We start from the raw sequence: 19,929 nt of genomic DNA, 5'->3' as shown, positions 1-19,929 counted from the left end.
ATGTACTATGTGATGTATTCCAATGCAACTTGTATGCATGTTCAAAGTAAATTAAACCCCTTCCATTTTCCTCTCCTCCATACAGCGTATTACTTGCCTCGCCATCTGGCCCCCAACCCGGCATACCCTCATCCCTATCCCTACCTCATCCGGGGCTTTCCAGACACAGCAGCCCTCGAGAACCGCCAGACATTGCTCAATGACTACATAACGTCTCAGCAAATGCACCAGTGGCCTGCAGCGGCTGCAATGGCTGCCCAGCGCTCAGACATGCTAAGGGGCCTTACTCCACGAGACCAACCCCTTCCTCTGCCTTACTCTGCAGCCCCTCGTGGTGAGACCACTATCATTATATCAGTTGTAGTTGTCTTTTTTTGAAAGAATGCATGTTAAGCATCATTAAAAGCCTTAATGTCACGCATTCTTGGTGTATCATCTGCTTGAACTTGCAGCTCTAGAGAAGTGTTCATAAGATACTGAATGTGTGCTACATGTGGTATTACAAACATTCTCCTCCAGAGATTTTACAGATTTAGCACGCATATTGACACACAGGTTTAATTATCTTATTGTTCACCAAGTATTTTAAATAATAAGGAATTTGTAGCTTGTTGTCACAAATTAATCCAGCTAAAATCCAATATAATTACATGGTTATTCACCATTAGAATTTGTTTTACCCTCCTCCTCTTTTTTTCCCTATAGGAATCATCGATCTATCTCAGGTGCCACACTTACCTGTCCTGGTCCCTCCCTCTGCAGGGACAACCAGCTCCCCAATGGATCGCATCACCTACATCCCAGGGGGAAGCAACACCTTCCCTGGCAGGCCTTACACTACTCCCCCAATCTCACCCGGTATGATGAGAGCTTTACCAATAAACACAAAATATAAAATTGTTGACATTACAATGCTGCTTTTTCTGCACAGTTGGCTCCTCACACATGAGCAAGATGCAAGGCACTTCCTCCTCCTCAGAACGTGAACGAGAACGTGATCGAGACAGAGATCGGGAGAGAGACCGTGAGCGCGAACGGGATCGGGAGAGAGAACGAGAGAGAGACCGTGAAAGGGACCGTGACAGAGAACGCGACAGAGAAAAGAGTGGCGCAAATGTTGAGCATGCCCCCATTTGGCGACCAGGTATGGAGCCGATCTTAGGTTCACATCTGGAACAGACATACAGGTGAACCCAATGTGATTTACATTTTTGTGCCTTAGGTACCGAGCACAGCTTGGCAAGTAGTAGTAGTGTGAGACCTTCTTCCCAGCCATACAGCCACCAGCATTCCCCAGTGTCCCCTCGCACCCAGGAGAATGTGCAGCAGAGGCCAAGTGTCCTCCATAATACCGGAAGCAAGAGCCTTTCTGCCGAACACTCCGGCTCATCTGTCTTACGGTAAACTGATGTTTAATTCTTCTCTACAGGAATGTAGTAAAGGTGGACAGAATTTTCACAAGCACTCTTTTTTTTTTTGGGTCTGATCAGAGCCATATCCTCAGGACCATCCCGTTACCAAGGTTACCATGGTCATCTGCAAAGGACTGGTTTGCCCCCTGAGGCCTATGCACCTGCCTTGGACTCTAGCATAGCCAAAGAGCGTGATGGAGGCAAAAACAGGGGCGGTCTACCCAAGCAAGTCCAAGACCAGCACGGGCTGTCTAGCAAGTCAGACCCCAAGCTTTCCAGCCCCAGCCAAGGAGGAATATACCCAGGGCCTTATTCCTCGGTTTCAGGCCGGCCACCACACCTGCTGCCTCCCCAGTCGGATAACCCCCCTGGCCGTGGAGAGAGTGGTACACCTAGTAGGGAAAAGACTCAAAACAAACCGATGTCCATTCAGGAACAAGAGCTCAGAGTACTCGGTAAGACCACCATGACTGCGGCCAACTTCATAAACGCGATTATTATGCGTCAAATTTCTTGTGAAACGGGGATGCCAGAGACGGGCTCGCTTGTTGCCAGCAGCACCACTGATGGTAAGATGCTGTGGATCCTAGGGTCCTGTTATCACCCAGACCCTCCCCGTCCGTCTGTGGCCTCTTGCACGCTGTGGTGGTTGGCATTATCAAATCAGCCCAATTCATTTAATTTTTTTTTCCTTTAATTGCTGTAATTTCTGTTCAATTCTTTTGTTTAAATACTTAAAGACCACCAAGGGTGCCCTCTAGAAACAACAGACCACTCGCCTATGTATACTCAACTGACTTGGCTAAGATGAAATGAGGAGTTTGAATAACAACTGATACAAAGACAGAAACATTTGACACATTTGATTTTCATTGACGAAGAGCAATATCCCAGGTGTCCTTTAAGGTATCTAATTTCCACTCGACATAGCCGATCACACATTAAGTGATTGCTTCACTTCATTTGTTTTAATTTTCTTCGCGTCAAAAATTTATTGAAAATTTACACGTGGCACCCCTCCTCCCTCCCTCTTGGCTGCTCACTTTCAACACAATCTAGCAATATTTAATGTGTGCTAATGGCTATATTTAAGTCACTTCAACTTATGTGTTTTGTACTTATTACAGTTAAGGGTTAACATATTTTACATGGTAAACAGGTAATCAGGAAAAAGACAACGACATGTGACTAAAGAGCCCTATAGATTTGTCCTTAGAATCAAATGCCATCACTTTAAATCATAGTCAGTGACAGTAAAAGGATGTGCTGAAAGCTGTGCCAACCACCAAACTGTTGTCTCCTGTTGTCACACCTTGTGAGTCAATCAGGAGACTTTCAGCCTTTCAGAGGGAGACGGGGTACTACACCTTCCTGCCCTCCAGATCTTTGCATGCTCCTTTTTTATGGCATCATAATTTATGCTGAGCTCCTCCCCCCACCAACCCCACGCACACACACACACACACAACCACCAAATGCTCAATTTGTCTCTATGGATCAGTTTCCTCGCAGTTTATCCTCCATGCATTTTTTGATTTATTTTTGTGTTTTAACTTATAAGTAGGGCTCACATATTATTGTCCTTTTGCAGCACTGTAAGCACTTTTTACACAGCCATTCAGAGTCTGTACAGTAGGTTTCAATGACCTTTGTATTTGACAATACCAGACCTGCCAACATGTATGCATTTTTGGTACTCTGCCTTCATTTTGACCCTTGAATATTCTGCTCTCCAAGTGTGCATTTTGTTAAATTTCGCCTTTTTCCGTTTCAAGTTTGGTCTCTAAAGCTTGATGTATGCACCTGTTTTGAGGCGACAGCAACTGTTACACCGGCTTGCCCTTCCCCCTGCAAACTCTTTTAGCGGAGCGTGACGTGCCCCTCCAAAGACATCTCACCTTAGGGACCGTAAGAGCTGTGATTGGTCAGCTTGTAGAACATTGTGTGTATACAACTCAGAGAGAGTACATCTCACCTTCATGAACACTCTCTACTCCAACATTAGCAATAAAAATGACTGTTATTGCGCATTGATTAGTTCCGGCTGCAATATAATAAAATCTATATTTTTGAGCAGGTAGTAGTATAAACATGCAAATCACCATGGATGCCAGCATCATATTGGTGTTGTTTATGTCTTCAGACAAGTAGGAAAGTCTAGAGAAAAAGGCAGGCTGTTAAAAGTTATTAGTTCGGTAAACACCGTCTCATCTTTCATCACTGGCAGACAAACTGCAACATCCTGTCCCTTTGGCGGAATGTGCCCTCTCAGGGATCATTCTTGTCCCTTGTGCACAGCTTACATCATCCTCCTCTTCCATTCATACAGTAGTCAGTGTGTGGAAGAAACAACAATAACTCTTACAATAACAATAATTCTTGCCGATAACAAGAATGACAAAATAAGTGTTGTCGGCCAAGCAGCAAGAATGGTTAATACAATACATGCAGTCAAATAACCCTATCATAACTTGAATATTAGCAGCCATGTAAACACCAGTAACCCTTCTGAAAAAAACGAAATATGCTCATATTCCAGTTTTTAAAGACCTGAATATTACCACTGGGTTACACCTTTTCCAATCCAAACCTTGGGGCAATATCCCGATCAAAAGGAAGGTTTCCATGCATTGGGACGTTTTGTATTTTTGTTTTGTTTTGATTTTTTTCGTTTTGTTTTTGTCACATCACACATGCAACAGGTTATTCCGAATGTTTCAGAACCCGGAATATTGACCTCAATCCGAATATCGGCTGCATGTAAAACATAGTGATACTCTTTCATTATCAACTGCAGTGGAGGTTGAACTAATCCAGTGCAAGCATAATTTTTTTAATTGCATCAATCAAAGTCAAATTTCATTTCCAAAGTTCAGTTTTGGTCTAATGTAGGGAACAACTGTCATTTAATTATGAATATTTCATTTTTAATAACCTGTATGTGTTTGACTCACAGCTCAACAGAAGATAGAATCACATGGTCTGTACCGTCCTCCGTCTGTGGAGAGGCTGTCGCCAGGCCAGCAGCCACCTTCCCCTTGTGTGAAAGGCAGTCAAAGGGTTGTCACCCTCGCTCAGCACATCAGTGTAAGTGCACCAACTTCCAAATGGCAATTCAAAAACTAAACATTTTTGCGATCAAACAAATATTTTTTTTACATTAAACAGGAGGTGATAACTAAGGACTACACCAGGCAGAGTCAGCAGCAGCAGCAAGGTTACCATGGCTCTCCTATCCTGGACTTGACCCGTCCTCCCAGTGCCTCCCAGCCCCCCACCTCCCAGGAGTCCGCCCAGGTGGCCCGCTATCCTGAGAGTCTTGGGGGAGACCGTAACAGAGACCGGTAAGAGTAATTACACAGCGGGATCCCAAACAGTAAATATTATCAACTGACTGGAGTGCCTGTATTGCTATTTTTGAAGTCTGTATTAATAGACTACCAGTACTAGTGTTTCATAGACACATGAGACCATGATAGTGAGACGTTGGTGAAAAAGACTGTGATGATGATGATGATGAGTAACCACTTATCTGTATGTGCTCTGCAGGTCTCCTCTTCAGCCCAAAACATCCCCAATTAGCGTTTCCAATGACGGCATTGAACCAGTATCACCTGCTGGAGCCAATTCTGAGCCTGAGGGGCAGGGGGGCCTGTCCTATCCCAATGAACAAGGGGAACAGGGGTAAGACCTCATGTTGCTTTTGATTTCTGCACAAATATTGTATGTCCTAGTGCTCCATCACTTTACATGTTCCATTTCTGGTTCTGTGGTTGTCATCAACACTTTGCCATGACTTGTACCCTTTATGTGGTTGAAAAAGAAATAAATTAGAAAAAAAAACAGACCCAAGACTCAAATCATGATAGAAGCTCACAAGGCTCACAAGTTAAAGCTGAGCTATACAGACAAAAACCCCAACCCCCTTTGTAGCATAACTTAACTGAGATTAATTGAGATCTATTAGTCTGCAAAGGGTAGTTTTGGGCCTCCAGCAAACCACAGTGAGAGCCATTATCCACAAATAGCAAAAACATGGAACAGTGGCCGGGCAACCAAAATTACCCCAGGAGTGCAGCAACGACTCATCAGAGAGGTCACAAAAGACACCACAAAAACATCCAAAGAACTGCAGTGTTCACTTGCCTCAGTTAAGCTCGGTTTTCATGACTCCACCATAAGAGGGAGAGTGAATAGGCATCTGTTTGTGGTGGCCCAAATGAATTTGTGGCATTCCACCACAAATAGATGAATATATGTGAAAAACTGGCTGTGGGTCTTAGAATGTAATCCCTGTGAATAGTAGGGAGATTTACTGTATTGTGTGACATGTTTAAGCATGTTTAAGAAATTTTAGAGGAAATATTTTTCACAAATGTGTTGGGTGACTTAGGAGATGCTGCTGTATTTCTGTCAAGCAGTGGCAACCACATCTGACGTCTTAGTGGCTGATCCACACTGTTGTCCTCAAACGAAGCATGTGAAAACTGCCCGTGGGTTTTGGATGCGAGAAAGACTTTACGCTTGGGAATTTACATGGTTACTCGGTTTTCCTTCAGCTTTTGCAGCTCATTGGCAGAGCTCCTTCCAAGAGTGTTTATCTCCACAGTCCTCCAGCAGGCTCAGGTTTGTTGACCAGGCACTTTTTTCCTCCCACAGAATGGGTTCCCGTTCACCTCCAAACGCCTCCCAGCCTCCGGCTTTCTTCAGCAAGCTGACAGAGAGCACCTCAGCTATTGTAAAATCAAAGAAGCAGGAGATGATCAAAAAGATGACAGTGGTTGGAAATGACAACGATTTCAGTGAGTCTTCTAAGTCATTTAGCATCTTCAGAACAAGGTGACCTCTGAGATTTCATAAAGTGTGCAGACTTTTAACAAATAAACCTTGGTCACGCTTTTAGATGCTGGTCAGCCTGGAACCGAAATCTTCAATATGCCAGCATCAACAACTGCAGGTGAGATTTTTTTCACCTTCTTTGTCATCACTAAACCATCAAAAACAATATTTGTTGCACAAATCTTCTCAATCCTTCGTCAACGCAGATGTTTTTATGCTTTCTCGCATAACACACCGGTCTTGAAAAATATCTCTCTGTATAAATCTTCAATTTGCTATTACTCTGCCTTTGCCTGACAATCATTAATCATGTTGTTGTCATCTCTTGTGTTCTATCTCTCGCCTTGTTGCTAACTTTCTTTTCATCACACAGTGCTACAGTTCTGTGAAACCCATCATCTTCTGACATGTGGATTTTCTCTCCCCCTTTTTTTTTTAATACCACCTGAAAGTCTCCCTAACAGGATATGTCTCTTTTAATAGGACCTGTGAGTGTTCGCAGCCACCCAGCACCAGAGGCACCTGGGAACTCCATTGGTCTGGAGGCCATTATACGAAAGGCCTTAATGGGCAAATATGATGATCAACCTGAGGAACGCTCTCCAGCCAATGCTGCTAACCCACTAGCTTCCAGCCTGCCGATTGCGATGAGTGGAGCTGATGGACGTGCTGAGGACTGTTTCTCACAAGGTGATGACTTCTTCCAGCATGTGGAAATCCATGTTTGACTCTCGAGTTAGTTACACTAACTCTTACATGCCCCAACTAGCAAACCATGTTTCATGCAAATGATGTTGTGTTTAACGACTATACACCAAAGCTTCTTCTATTTCATTCCTGTAATCAGTAAAAGAAATAAGAGACCCTGCATCCCAAATGGTGCTGACAAGGAGCCTCTACAGATGAATTGGCACAAACTGTTATGCAGTAGCTGGAAGTGCTGTCACACACAGCTTCAACTTCCACCTTCTTCTCCATTCAGGTGGAGGGAAGCCCTCAAAGGGCAGCAGCCGCTCTAACGGGCGCAAGGCCAAGTCTCCAGGACCCGGACTGTCGGGCGGTGAGCGACCATCCTCTGTGTCTTCAGTCCACTCAGAAGGCGACTGTAACAGAAGAACTCCCCTGACCAGCCGAGTCTGGGAGGACCGGCCGTCCTCAACAGGTACCGACACACCCGACGAACTACATATAACGATTGCAGGTGGTCCTCTGGTTATGAATCAGTTCTGTTCCTAGATTGTGATGAAGTCAAAACTTTTGCATAAATTAATTCCCAAGTCACTCACACTGTACACGGAACACAGGAAGGACATATAAAATACAGCAATAAAACAATTAAATACAAGAAACAATAAAATAAATATACAACTTGTTACTGTTATCCCTGTGGTCATGTTGTTGTTGACAGCTAACACCGTTGACAGCTAAACTTTGCCAAATATCTAAGATTTGCTGACAACACGTGCATGTTGGTGTAGCTTATGTATTCAAAGCAGGAAGAGGCAGGATATAATGCTTGCAGTACTTTTCCATTTTGGACCCCTCTAGGCCATGGGTCTCAAACTCAATTTACCTGGGGGCCACTGGAGCTAGGGTCTGGGCAAGGCTGGGCCGCATCAGGTTTTCCAAAAAAAAAAAACGCATTTATTAAAAACAGAAAAATATACAAACTTTTTCAGTGCTTTGGTTCCGATTTTCTACAAGATAAGCTCTGATAAAACATTCCACTGTTCTCAAATATCTTAATTTTTATTTTTCTGCACAAAATAAGATGAAAAATAAACAAACAAATCAAGAATAAAGAAAATCAATCAATCAGTAATAAATAAATATAATAATAATAAAACGGCAAATAATAAAAACTTAAGAAACCACATATAGTTGGTGGGTAGACAAATTAATTTTTTCAGATTAAAATTAACAAAGCATTATTAGAGCCCTGTAGACATGACAAAACACGACTATAGTCACATTTATACTTTTTTTATTTACAACATATTGCGCAACTGCAGGGTCTTGAGACACATGCTAACTCGCAAACTAGAGAGCTAGCGACCTAAACGGTAGCCTTCAAGTTATTTCCTTTAAACTTAAATAGCTAAAAACTTACCACTTCCACACGGATAGGGAGGATAACTATTAACAGTTATTTAACCTTTAACATGAACATTAATCAAACGTAATAATTTTTTCTGGGTACATGATACCATACAGCATCCATATCAAACTTGCGTGGGCTTCACTAACATTAAACTTTCATATCAAGGCGGGGGCCTCAAACAAATGTGGCCCGCAGGGACATGGGAGACATAATGCGATGCAAAAGTTAACTAATATGTGATGTTATGGTGTAGCATTGTTGCAGTGCTCTAACTAGTTCTTCAGTCGATCTCATGTTTACAGACCAAAATAGTTTTTCTATAAGTGAGTGGGGTTTGTAACCACGACACATCATAGCACGCCAAGGGCCGGGGTCTACCGGTATGCAGCATTTGAAGCGGATTAGAGATGAAATGACAGCAAACACTCTTAACACCTCATTATTGTCTGTCCCTTTTGCAGGTTCAACTCCAACACCCTTCCCTTGTAATCCCTTGATCATGCGTTTCCCCAGTGGGACGGTTTCCGTTCCATCCCCTTCATCCGGGCAACCAGTAGGCCATGTTCCTGGTCAGGGACAAGGCCGCATCTGGGAGGAGGAGCCTAAGCCTCTGCTAATGTCTCAGTACGAGTCCCTGTCTGACAGCGAGTGACCCACGGTGCAATCACACACAGACCCAGGTGCACATTAGTGAAACCTTCCACACCATTCCACTCAGTCCACACCATCACTCCAGGATTATCTGAACAACTCCATCATTCTCCTCACTGGCCTTATCGACATGGGCGTTGCTGTCATGTGCTCACATGTGGATGGAATAGTTTGGTCGGATGGCGGACGCTCCACATCTCGACTGTGCACCTGCCTTGAGCACAGCAGCCCACTCAACAAGAGGACCTTCTTATTTTTGGCTACAATATCAGCACTGCTACCACTACATAATAAGTGCATGCAAGGGACAGGACAAAAAGTTTTTTTTCTTTTTCTTCTTTATATTCACTCAATCCAGTCTTGTGATTGGAAAGCGTCTGCAGTACATTTGAATGGTAAATGGTTACTGTATATGTGTGCTGTCTTATCTTCAATGACATACTGGGGGGTTGGGAAGGGTTCCAGTGCAGAAGGTTCATATCATTGGTTTACAGGGTAAACATGCTGTTCAATGCTGATGTCATCAAACATTAGGGAGGGTCCATAGGAACAGCCGAGGCCTGCTGACGACAGGCACACAGAGATGTTGGCACTGAGACGAGTGACACTTTCTTGCTGTTTTTATATTAACAATGTCTGTTTGTTGAAATGCTTTTTGGATATGCAGCACTTAGATGTCGGTCTGTTCACAATGGCGTAGTCTTGGGCCCGGTGTCCTCCACCTGCTCCTCATTTTACTTACGGTCCAGCCACCGGTGATTTCAAACAACAGAAGCGACAATCACACGTGAGTGAAGGATAAACTCAAGCAGGTTCTTCACATCAGAGCATCAGTCTTTTGCGTTGTCTTCAGCTGGCCTGCCAGGATCCCATCCAGGAGCTTCTGTGACAGTCTGAGGAGCTAAGTGTCAGCTTCTATATCTGTGGAGCTTTTGTACATTATAATATATTCTTAGTGTTAAGTGCCATTTATTTTACACGCACAGTACTGAAGTTACCAAGTGACGCACAATTTTTTTTTTCTTATCGGCCCCTCCCCTTGCTGGAAATTCTGTAATTTTTTTTGTCTTTTTTGCATTTCTCAGTGCAAGCTTTCAACAGTGTCACGCATGACATCACAGACCGCAGCATCAGTTGTTATTAATGTATCCCCATGACTGAGTCTACATCACTGCACCCCCCTCACTTCTTGGTCAGTCTGTGTGAAAGACACTTTGCTGAGTAAAGTGTCATTTAATAACGTCATTTCATGTTATCACAGTGATGTACATGTATGACTGTTATTGGACTACCTCCGTCCCCCCCCTGACCCACCCACCATTGTTACAGTGTATCAGTCTCCATGTGTTTATCATTAATCCACTGATGAAGTTTAAGAATGTGACCGTAAACAGACTAAGCCATATCTAGCTGATGATGGACTAATACATTGTTTAAAAAAAAAAAAAGTATACTGAAATTAATTTTAACATGCATCTATATGCCTTTTGCTCTCACGGTTTTGTGCAACAGCAATTTTATTTACATGAATATCTGTGGTCCCTACATGGAAAAGCGGGAGGGCGGTGTTGACAAACAGTATAACATTGTTCTTTTTTTTTTTATTATAACCCACTGTATAATAGCAAGGATTGTATATAAAACTGAATAGATGTAAATATTTATGTGGCTTGCTTGAAGGTTGGTATACAAAAAAAAATATTCACATGGTTAAATTCTACATGCCCACCAGCAAGCTTTGTTGATAGCAGTGTACAAATGATAAATAAGACACTGCCTTAATGTTTAAATAAAACGCTTATTGCCATTTGTAGTCTCGGGAGTCTTTATTTTACATCACCCACCACAAGGGGGCGGTAAATATCCACTCTTAAATTGTCAATGGCTTCCAGTGCTTATGAATCCATAGCGCCACAAACTCCACTTCAAAACCACATGGAAAAACATCCACAATACACTTGGAAATTATTAACATTTTTTATTAATTTAGAATATACATCTTTAAATTAGATCAAAACAGGAACAAAGGCTGACGTACAAAAATAAGAGAATTATGAAGTGCCTCAATGCCACATATACAACTGGACAATATTTTTACAGTAAGAAAAATCAAGTGTTAGGAAAACAAACCACATTTTAACACATCAAAACAGCTTTTCTTTCATCACTCCAAGGACACTTCACTGACCATCAATAACGTAACATTTCCCTCAAACTTGACACATACCATTTCCCTTTGACATTACTTTAACATACTCTTTATCCCTCGATTACCATACTGCGGAGATACAACTTTCACGGCTTATTTCGTACTGAACTCAAATATGTACATTTTATAAAGAATCACAAATCCCATCCCTAATGTTACCCTCAGTAACTGCAAACAGTCCAGATTTTTATTTTACTGTGGGAAAAAAAGGTCTCACACACCTGTTAGAATTTTGGTCCAAACTATTCAAAGGCCATACTAACACAAACACACGCAGGATTAAATCCTCAGATCCTTTCATTCACTCTCACTCTCTTCACTGAGGTCCATCCAATCTGCGGGGACCGAGAATCAAAGGTGAGCATGTGTGTCATTCAATAAGACATTAGCCAATGCAGTGCAGGAACTCCCTTTTAAAGACCGCATCAGTACAAAGTTCCAAATGTTAAATTAAAAGCTTTTTCTCCAGAGTGAGAAGAAAAACTGTTTTTAGACGTCCAGTTGTGGAAAAAAAAAAAAAGCATGGAGGACGGCCTACAGGTCCTCTGTGTAGATGATACAGGGACTAGAATCCTCACTGGACTCCAGCTGGACTCTTGAGACAAACCAGCGGCGCGCGGCCATGGTTTTGTAGGAGAGGGTGGTGCGGTAAATGTTCTTGGTGTTTTTGGGGTACACGATGGTGGTACTCTGGTAACTAATGGCCTTTTGCCGCGGCTCCAGGTACACTTGGGACTTGTATCTTCTCCAGGTGCAGTTGGGCACCGCCACCACCGTCTCGCTGTAGGACATGGCCGTGGGGACGGGGACGCAGTAGACGTGGTCTCTGTAATGCTTGTCAGAGTCGTAGCGCACCGCTGAAGTACACCTGCAGGACGACATTGCAAGACGTAAGTAGAGAAACATATACAGTGGTACCCGCTTATGTTGACAACCCGTCGTTCTACTCTTTAATTACGTTGACAGAAAATTTGAGACCTATAGGGGTCATTTCTATGAATTAGTTCGTTTTACAAATTCCAAACACATTCCAAAAACATGCTAGGTTAATTAGCCACTCCAAATTGTCCATAGGTATGAATGTGTGAATGGTTGTTTGTCTATATGTGCCCTGTGACCAGTGGCTGGCGACCAGTATAGGGTGTGCCCCGCCTCTCACCCAAAGACAGCTGGGATAGGCTCCAGCACCCCCGCAACCCTCGTGAGGATAAGCGGCATAGAAAATGGATGGACATTTTTCCTCACATTCTCTTAATATTTTGACTTAATTCTTGTAAATGTTGTTTATTTAAACATTGCAACATTTTTTCTTCTGTTTTTCCTCATAAATATGACTTTATTGCCACAATATTTTGACATTATTGTCATAGCAACCTTTCCTCTACTTAAAATATTGTTAATTTGATATTTCAACTTTATGCTACTAAACTTTTTTTGTCCTCATAATATTAACATACTATGCAACTTTTCTCTAAATATTGACTTTATTGTGAAATTACTGGTGTTTTTTTTCCATTTTTGTGGTCCGCAGGCCATACTTTACATTATACACTTACTATACAATTCATAGAAATATTACTGTGAACCTTATGTACAATTACAGCAATTTTTCAATTACAATAAAGGCATCTCTTACAAAAAACAGATAATTAGATATAATATAATAACTTAAATATGGAAAACAGTGGAACAATACTTCAGAGAATACAATAAATTGGAGGGTACTTTGTGTTTGTTAAGTATGTTTTTTTATTAAACATGACAAATTCTTTCATTCCACTTCCTGTGAATTCCAGTTCATTCTACATTTAATTGTACATTCTGTGGGGAGCAATTTCAGTTTAAATTCATTCATTCATTTTCTACTGCTTATCCTCACAAAGGTTGCGGGGGTGCTGGAGCCTATCCCAGCTGTCTTCAGGCAAGAGGCGGGGTACACCCTGTACTGGTCGCCAGCCAATCACAGGGCACATATAGACAAACAACCATTCACACTCACATTCATACCTATGGACAATTTGGAGTCGTCAATTAACCTAGCATGTTTTTGGAATGTGGGAGGAAACCGGAGTACCCGGAGAAAACCCCCAAACTCCACACAGAGATGGCCGAGGGTGGACTTGAACCTAGCTGTGAGGTCTGCGCGCTAACCACTTGTCCGCCGTGCAGCCCCAGTTCAAATTCCATTTCTTTAAATTGAAAGTAAAAAAAATTCTGAATTTTGCACAAGCCTTATCAGTTAGAAGACCGGAAAAACGGTTTTCACTTGGAGGAAAAGTGTCATCGTAGTCACGACAAACCAAAGTAGCATCTTGTTCCACTTTATTCCACTTTACAACTAAGACTTTCATTCATGCCTACTTGACTTCCTGCTCCGGTTTGGGGTCCACTTCAATGCTCTCGCCATAGAAGACAGGGTACATGCGAGTCCTGGGGTCCGTCGTCCCAGTGTTGTTGAGCAGCAGATAAGGCAGCTGAGAAGAGGAAACACGACGTCACAAACATCACAGATCCTGGCCAGCCTGCCAACGTGTCCCCGTGATCAAAGAATAAAAAAAAAATGCCAGCATGGTTGTGGGGGGGCTTAAGCAGAGCCAACAACTTCAATTAAAAGCACTGCAACCCCCACCATGTCAAGAAAAGACAACTTTTTCATGCCAAATGTAACCATTTGTATAGTTGAGACGGACAAAGGCTCCTAGTGTGTTGCAGATGTTCAACCTACACACAATATAAAGACATTCATGTTGAGAGCAGCTGCTAAGCAGGCTGAAGGAGACGTTGAGAAGCTGAAAACAGATTTATTATTCATTTTTCTCTTTCAGTGCTGCCTTACCATTACATTAGGGCCATTCAAAGTGCAGCATGTGGGCCATTTTTAGCTCATTCCGATTCAGCATGATGCCCGATTACACATTACACTAATTAGCTTTGTCACCTCCAAAATATTCATTCATTCATTTTCTAACGCTTTTCCTGACAAGGGTCGCGGGGGTGCTGGAGCCTATCCCAGCTGTCTTTGGGCGAGAGGCGGGGTACACCCTGGACCGGTGGCCAGACAATCACAGGGCACATATAGACAAACAACCATTCACACTCACATTCATACCTATGGACAATTTGGAGTGGCCAATTGACCTCGCGTGGTTTTTTGGAATGTGGGAGGAAACCGGAGTACCCGGAGAAAACCCACGCATGCACGGGAAGAACATGCAAACTCCACACAGAGATGGCCGAGGGTGGAATTGAACCCCGGTCTCCTAGCTGTGAGGTCTGCACGCCAACCACTCGCCCACCGTGCCGCCCCCTCCAAAATATACAATATGATCCCTGAATGCGGATGTTAGTTAAAACTGACAACTTTTTACAATGTATTTCAGTACATTATGTGTTACTCTATTACACTCTTTAATGATAGTACTTGAGAAGCAGGCTACACCTGGGGGGCTAATTATGCTTTTTCAACTTTTCTGACCTATAAAAGTAGTTAAAATGTAGTATTCTCCTGTTAAATGATGCCAAAGTTTCAGTTAATGAGGTTTGCGCTTTTGGTTCAAAACGCTCGGTCCTTTGTGATGTCAGAGGAGCAGCCTTCCTTATGGGCGTGGCTGTAGGCCCAATACACTGCCCTCCTCCAAGCTCTGCTTCTGTTTACGTTGCTAGCAATAGCTCCAACGGGAACGCAGCAGCATTTGTTTACGATTCCTAAAGATGCCACACTGGACGATTTTGTGAACATGGACCAGTATGAAGTCTTTCCAATGTTAATTAGTTGTGTGGAACTCTGTCCTAACTGTTTATTTTGTATAAGTCAGCATTATAGAGTACGCATACAGGAAATTGGGTTGCTTACAGCCGTTTAGTCATCCCAAAATACACATGGAATACATTAAAATGAATCCAAATACAGATGAATAGGTGCAGATTCTGGAAGCTCTCTGTTCTGGTTATCATGTGTAGCTGATCTAGTCCACAACGCAATACAAAGGGCTGAAAGATGAGCATAATACGTCCGCTTTCAAGTAGGTAGTTATTTATATGTACACCACAAACACATTTGGACCGCCAGGTACATTTGGCACTACCTGTTCACCCTCAATAATAAACACATTATAACAGGACTGTCTGTAGCTTGTTGTTGTAACTTCTAACAATTCCTGTCATGATAACTCTTGCTTCTTAACACAACCTCTTGTGCTCCCGCTCCACTAGAGAATAAAACGTAACAAGAGGTTATCAGTCTGCCCTCGTCTTAACTGACTTTTAATCTGCGGGCCAAGCCGCTAGATCACCGAGCCGTGGCTCCTGTGCAGCGGCAGCAGACAGATGCTGCAGTGAGGATTGATGGCCGTCCATGCATGTGAGCCTGGGTGAGCCCCATCCCCAGCTCCTCTCACATTACACCGGGGAGGCGGTCACATGCTGTGGCTTGGACGCGGTTAAGTGCACATGCCAGGACAAGGACCTGGCGAGCAGGCCAAGGGCACAGCAGATCAGTGCATGGGGGTCTCGTCTTACCTATGCTATCATCTCACTATCTTCAATGTGCAACATGCTTCCATAATGTTCGTGGCCATTATAGTAGAACATTCCAGGTATTTCTACAATGTGTGCGAGCGCTTCATTTCATCTTGTGCAATGCAAACACTTGAATGGAGGTTAGGAGGCCCGGGTTTGCACACAAAGACTCAAGTCCTCCTGGAAGCACATTGGTGCCTAGGAAAACAGTCTGCTGCTGAGAAAGAACAACGCGGAGCCAACTCAAACATTTCTTAGAAGAAGCCTCAGTCAGTGGATTTTTTGGTAGGAGACAAAATAAAGTCTGATGCATGTCCTCCATTTAACAACAGACAGGCTGTCTGAGCATTTTGTCCATGTAAACTTATGTAACAGCCTCGAACGGGACCCTGTACCTCAAAATAGAGCTAGGGGATTGTTCTTAGGTGGCATAGAAAACAACACAAAAATAGAATTGGAAGGGATAGATATAGCTCCCCTTCATCCTGCTTCAAACGTGCACTCAGGCTCTAATGGCACTGATGGAAAATGGCCTTTACACGTTAGCCTGCAGACAAGCTACAAAAGCAACGACACAGAATGAGCTTAAAAAACGGAAACGACAACAAGTCCAGACCGCCCAAGGATTAGTGGGTCTGTGTGTGTGGCACCCATTAGACCTTTTAAAAGCCACCTCAACCGGTCCAGACACGTTCCCCCGACTATGAGAGTAACCTGGAAATGATTTTCCTTTTTGCATCACACCTAATAATGCTAATGCTAATAATGCTAATGCTAATAATGAAAATGTGCAAAAATATGAAGTGTGCACCAAAAACCTAATGTGAGGAAGACACCTCACAGGATTTACAGTGGATTATCGCACATTTGTGATCCAGTATTCCTGCTATTACATGGCTGGGATAGGTTCCAGCATGCCCTTGACCCTTGTGAGGATAAACGGTAGAAAATGAATGAATGAATGGTCCAACATCTCAAACAATTTATAAATATATGATCGCATGGCGGTCGAGTGGTTAGCGTGCAGACCTCACAGCTAGGAGACCAGGGTTCAATCCCCCCCCTGTGTGGAGTTTGCATGTTCTCCCCGTGCATGCGTGGGTTTTCTCCGGGTACTCCGGTTTCCTCCCACATTCCAAAAACATGCTAGGTTAATTGGCGACTCCAAATTGTCCATAGGTATGAATGTGAGTGTGAATGGTTGTTTGTCTATATGTGCCCTGTGATTGGATTGAAAATGAATGAATGATAATGTAGGCAGTAAAGAGCACAGTTTAGTATTGAGACTTCAACGCCCCATAAGTGTGTGTGTGATGAGGAGCAAAAATTTGGCTCCATAAGCACCATCATCTTACATTCTCATTTATTAGCAGCAGTGCCTATACATGTTTTACTTTCATTAATATTCATTCATTCATTCTCTACTGCTTATCCTCACGAGGTTTGCGGGGCTGCTGGAGCCTACCACAGCTGTCTTCAGGTGAGAAGCGGGGTACACCCTGGACTGGTGGCCAGCCAATCACAGGGCACATATAGACAAACAACCATTCACACTCACATTCATACCTATGGACAATTTGGAGTCGCCAATTAACCTAGCATGTTTTTGGAATGTGGGAGGAAACCGGAGTACCCGGAGAAAACCCACGCATGCACGGGGAGAACATGCAAACTCCACATAGAGATGCCAGAGGGTGGAATCGAACTCGAGTCTCCTGCGTGCTAATCACTCGTCCACCGTGTAGCCCCTTCATTAATATATTTAGTTTTATTTGACCACTACAGTCAGATCCCACACGAGGCTGTACAGTACACTAGGAAAGTTCTGGACATGACTCATTTCATTCAGCTCAATAAACTGCCTACTATAAATGTAAATTTGTAATAATTGTAACAATAATGTAAATTTCAAATAAAACAACATTAATTTCCTGTTATATGCTATAAATGCATTCTTCCGGCAACATAGTTCAGATAGTCACTTCCATCCATTTTCTATACTGTTTATCCTCACTAATGTGGCAGCTATGCTGGAGCCTATCCCAGCTGTTTTTTGGACGAGAGGCAGGGTACACCCTGGACTGGTCCCAACAAATCATTCAAATCAATTAATACCAAAAATTTGTGCAAAGTGATTATTATTTGTTCAAATTAGCTAAACCAGAATGCCAAAGAAATACAATAGATTACTACACGGGTATTACATCACAGCCTATCATAGTCATCTCTACAATACTGGACTTATGACAGCAATCTGATTGGACGGCTCAGTGTGGATGATGTTAGGATGCAATGTCAAGGACTTTGCTCTGCATCCAGAAGATGTGTCTATAAAGTTTGTGTCCCATTTTAGAGGGGGGCAGGATGCTCACTATATATGCTAATAAAGTTGCCAGGTTGGCAACACTCATCCCTCTTGATCCGTCTGCAACATTCTTATCAGATTAGATGCATTATAATGTAATATTTGCATATACATCCATCCTTTTTCTATGTCGCTTAGCCTCATTAGAGTGGTGGGGGTATGCTGGAGCCTATCCCAGCTGACTTTGGGGTAAGAGGCGGGGTAATATTTACATAAATGAATGAAAATATATCATTTTTTAGCCACTCCTGGCTTACAGAATTCCTCTAATATTTTGTTCAATTCCGGTGTTGACTTGTTTTTGATTGACCACACAGCAACAAAGTACACTTGACCCCCAGACATGGCCCACTTCCAACTGGAACGACAACTGGCCACAAGGCGGTAATATAATGGCTGCACTTTTTGCAACTGATACTGGACGAATATATGACCAAACTGGGGCGGGTGGGTCTGTGACACCCACTTTGGAGTCCCCATAAACCCAGTTAATCTGATGTAGTAAAGCAAGGCATTTAACTTGCTAGTGTCATCCTCTCCATGATGCGTTTTTAGTCCGGTTCAATGTGAGCAAAACAATGGAACAAACAGTTCCAATGTAAGATGAAGCTCCATCTTACCAGTTTCCCCTCCTTGCTGCTGTCCTTCTTCCAGGCTGCCTGCTGGTTCTCCACAGGCGTCGTGCAGCTGCCGGAGCGCGGCTCAATGAGAGCCGGAGACAGGGAGCAGAAAGGCGGACTGGGGCTGGGTGGCAACCCCGAATCCGGACTGTCAAGCAGCCCTTCCCGGTTCTTTCCTTTGAGACTTTCATCCATCGCTTGTAAGTGGAGGTGTCCCACCATTTCTGGGACCCTTTGCGGAGTAAAAAAAAAAAAAAAAAAAAGCGCTAACAGTAAAAGTCGCACTGAAAAGGACTTTTTGTCTTCTTCGTCGAAGTTTCAGCGTCGAAATTAAAACAATCCTGGGTCGATTACTTCCAGACGGTTTCTGCAAAAACACAGGAATTAATGCATGTATCTTTTTCAAAATTAGAATAAAAAAACATAAAAAGAAAGTTACATTTACCTGCTGATATTTTCCCGTTTAAAAAAAACTCATCCGGGGTTGCATAAATGAAGTTCCGGAGTTTTATACTGTAGTTGATCAAGTGAACGTCACACAGCCCTGCACAACAACATTGAAGTGGACGTGAGTCTGACGCACCGCAGGATGAAAGCTCCACTGCTGGGCGCGTCACCGCCACGCTCAACGTGTGCGCACGCGTTTGCCTGTGCGTGATGGTGTTGATGTGTGCGTGGATCCTTGGATCGAGTCCAGCTCTCCATAAGAGAGCCAATAGAGGGCGCGCAAGTCGATGTTTCGTAATTTAAAGGTCTGCTACGTAATAATGAAAATAACGTGGACTACAAACTCATCATTGTGATGATTCTGGTTCAAATAGTTAAAAACTATTTTATATCATTGGATTTATAATCTGACTTTATAATTTATAATCTGACTAAAGCAAATATTTTAGAAATGTTAAACATATTGTTTAAACCAGGGGTCTCAAACACGCGGCCCGCAGGACACTAGTTTGAGGCCCCCGCCTTGATATGAAAGTTTAATGTTAGTGCGGCCCGCGCAAGTTTGATATGGATGCTGTATGGTATCATGTACCCAGAAAAAAATATTACGTTTGATTAATGTTCATGTTAAAGGTTAAATAACTGTTAATAGTTATCCTCCCTATCCGTGTGGAAGTGGTAAGTTTTTGGCTATTTAAGTTTAAAGGAAATAACTTGAAGGCTACCGTTTAGGTCGCTAGCTCTCTAGTTTGCGAGTTAGCATGTGT

The 19,929-nt window shown here is 42.9% G+C and overlaps 2 protein-coding genes across 6 annotated transcripts in view; one reads left to right on the top strand and one right to left on the bottom strand.

Moving 5' to 3' along the window:
• Window positions 1-10,812, top strand: part of ncor2 (nuclear receptor corepressor 2) — a 102,328-nt gene extending 91,516 nt beyond the window's left edge. For 3 of the 5 annotated variants that reach the window (XM_058071588.1, XM_058071591.1, XM_058071587.1), the window contains 13 exons: window positions 86-334; window positions 706-858; window positions 932-1,144; window positions 1,223-1,400; window positions 1,491-1,981; window positions 4,369-4,499; window positions 4,581-4,756; window positions 4,962-5,096; window positions 6,072-6,214; window positions 6,316-6,369; window positions 6,735-6,941; window positions 7,234-7,413; window positions 8,814-10,812. In XM_058071588.1, coding sequence (XP_057927571.1) covers window positions 86-334; window positions 706-858; window positions 932-1,144; window positions 1,223-1,400; window positions 1,491-1,981; window positions 4,369-4,499; window positions 4,581-4,756; window positions 4,962-5,096; window positions 6,072-6,214; window positions 6,316-6,369; window positions 6,735-6,941; window positions 7,234-7,413; window positions 8,814-9,004 — 2,501 coding nt within the window. In that variant the 3' untranslated portion in view covers window positions 9,005-10,812. The remainder of the gene's footprint in view (window positions 1-85; window positions 335-705; window positions 859-931; window positions 1,145-1,222; window positions 1,401-1,490; window positions 1,982-4,368; window positions 4,500-4,580; window positions 4,757-4,961; window positions 5,097-6,071; window positions 6,215-6,315; window positions 6,370-6,734; window positions 6,942-7,233; window positions 7,414-8,813) is intronic. The other 2 variants (XM_058071590.1, XM_058071592.1) reach the window with 2 other exon arrangements.
• A 36-nt stretch (window positions 10,813-10,848) lies between these two features.
• Window positions 10,849-19,330, bottom strand: rflna (refilin A). Its single transcript, XM_058071595.1, has 4 exons — window positions 19,161-19,330; window positions 18,716-19,082; window positions 13,574-13,686; window positions 10,849-12,080 (listed from the first exon to the last, which is right to left on the bottom strand). The coding sequence occupies exons 2-4, from the start codon at window positions 18,935-18,937 to the stop codon at window positions 11,747-11,749; spliced, it is 669 nt and encodes a 222-aa protein (XP_057927578.1). The 5' UTR covers window positions 18,938-19,082; window positions 19,161-19,330; the 3' UTR covers window positions 10,849-11,746.
• Between the last annotated feature and the right edge of the window lie 599 nt (window positions 19,331-19,929).

Source organism: Doryrhamphus excisus, chromosome 4, assembly GCF_030265055.1.
Source record: "Doryrhamphus excisus isolate RoL2022-K1 chromosome 4, RoL_Dexc_1.0, whole genome shotgun sequence".
NCBI lineage: Eukaryota > Metazoa > Chordata > Actinopteri > Syngnathiformes > Syngnathidae > Doryrhamphus > Doryrhamphus excisus.
The sequence above is the reverse complement of the archived record's forward strand: the minus strand, read 5'-3'. Positions and strand labels throughout refer to the sequence as shown.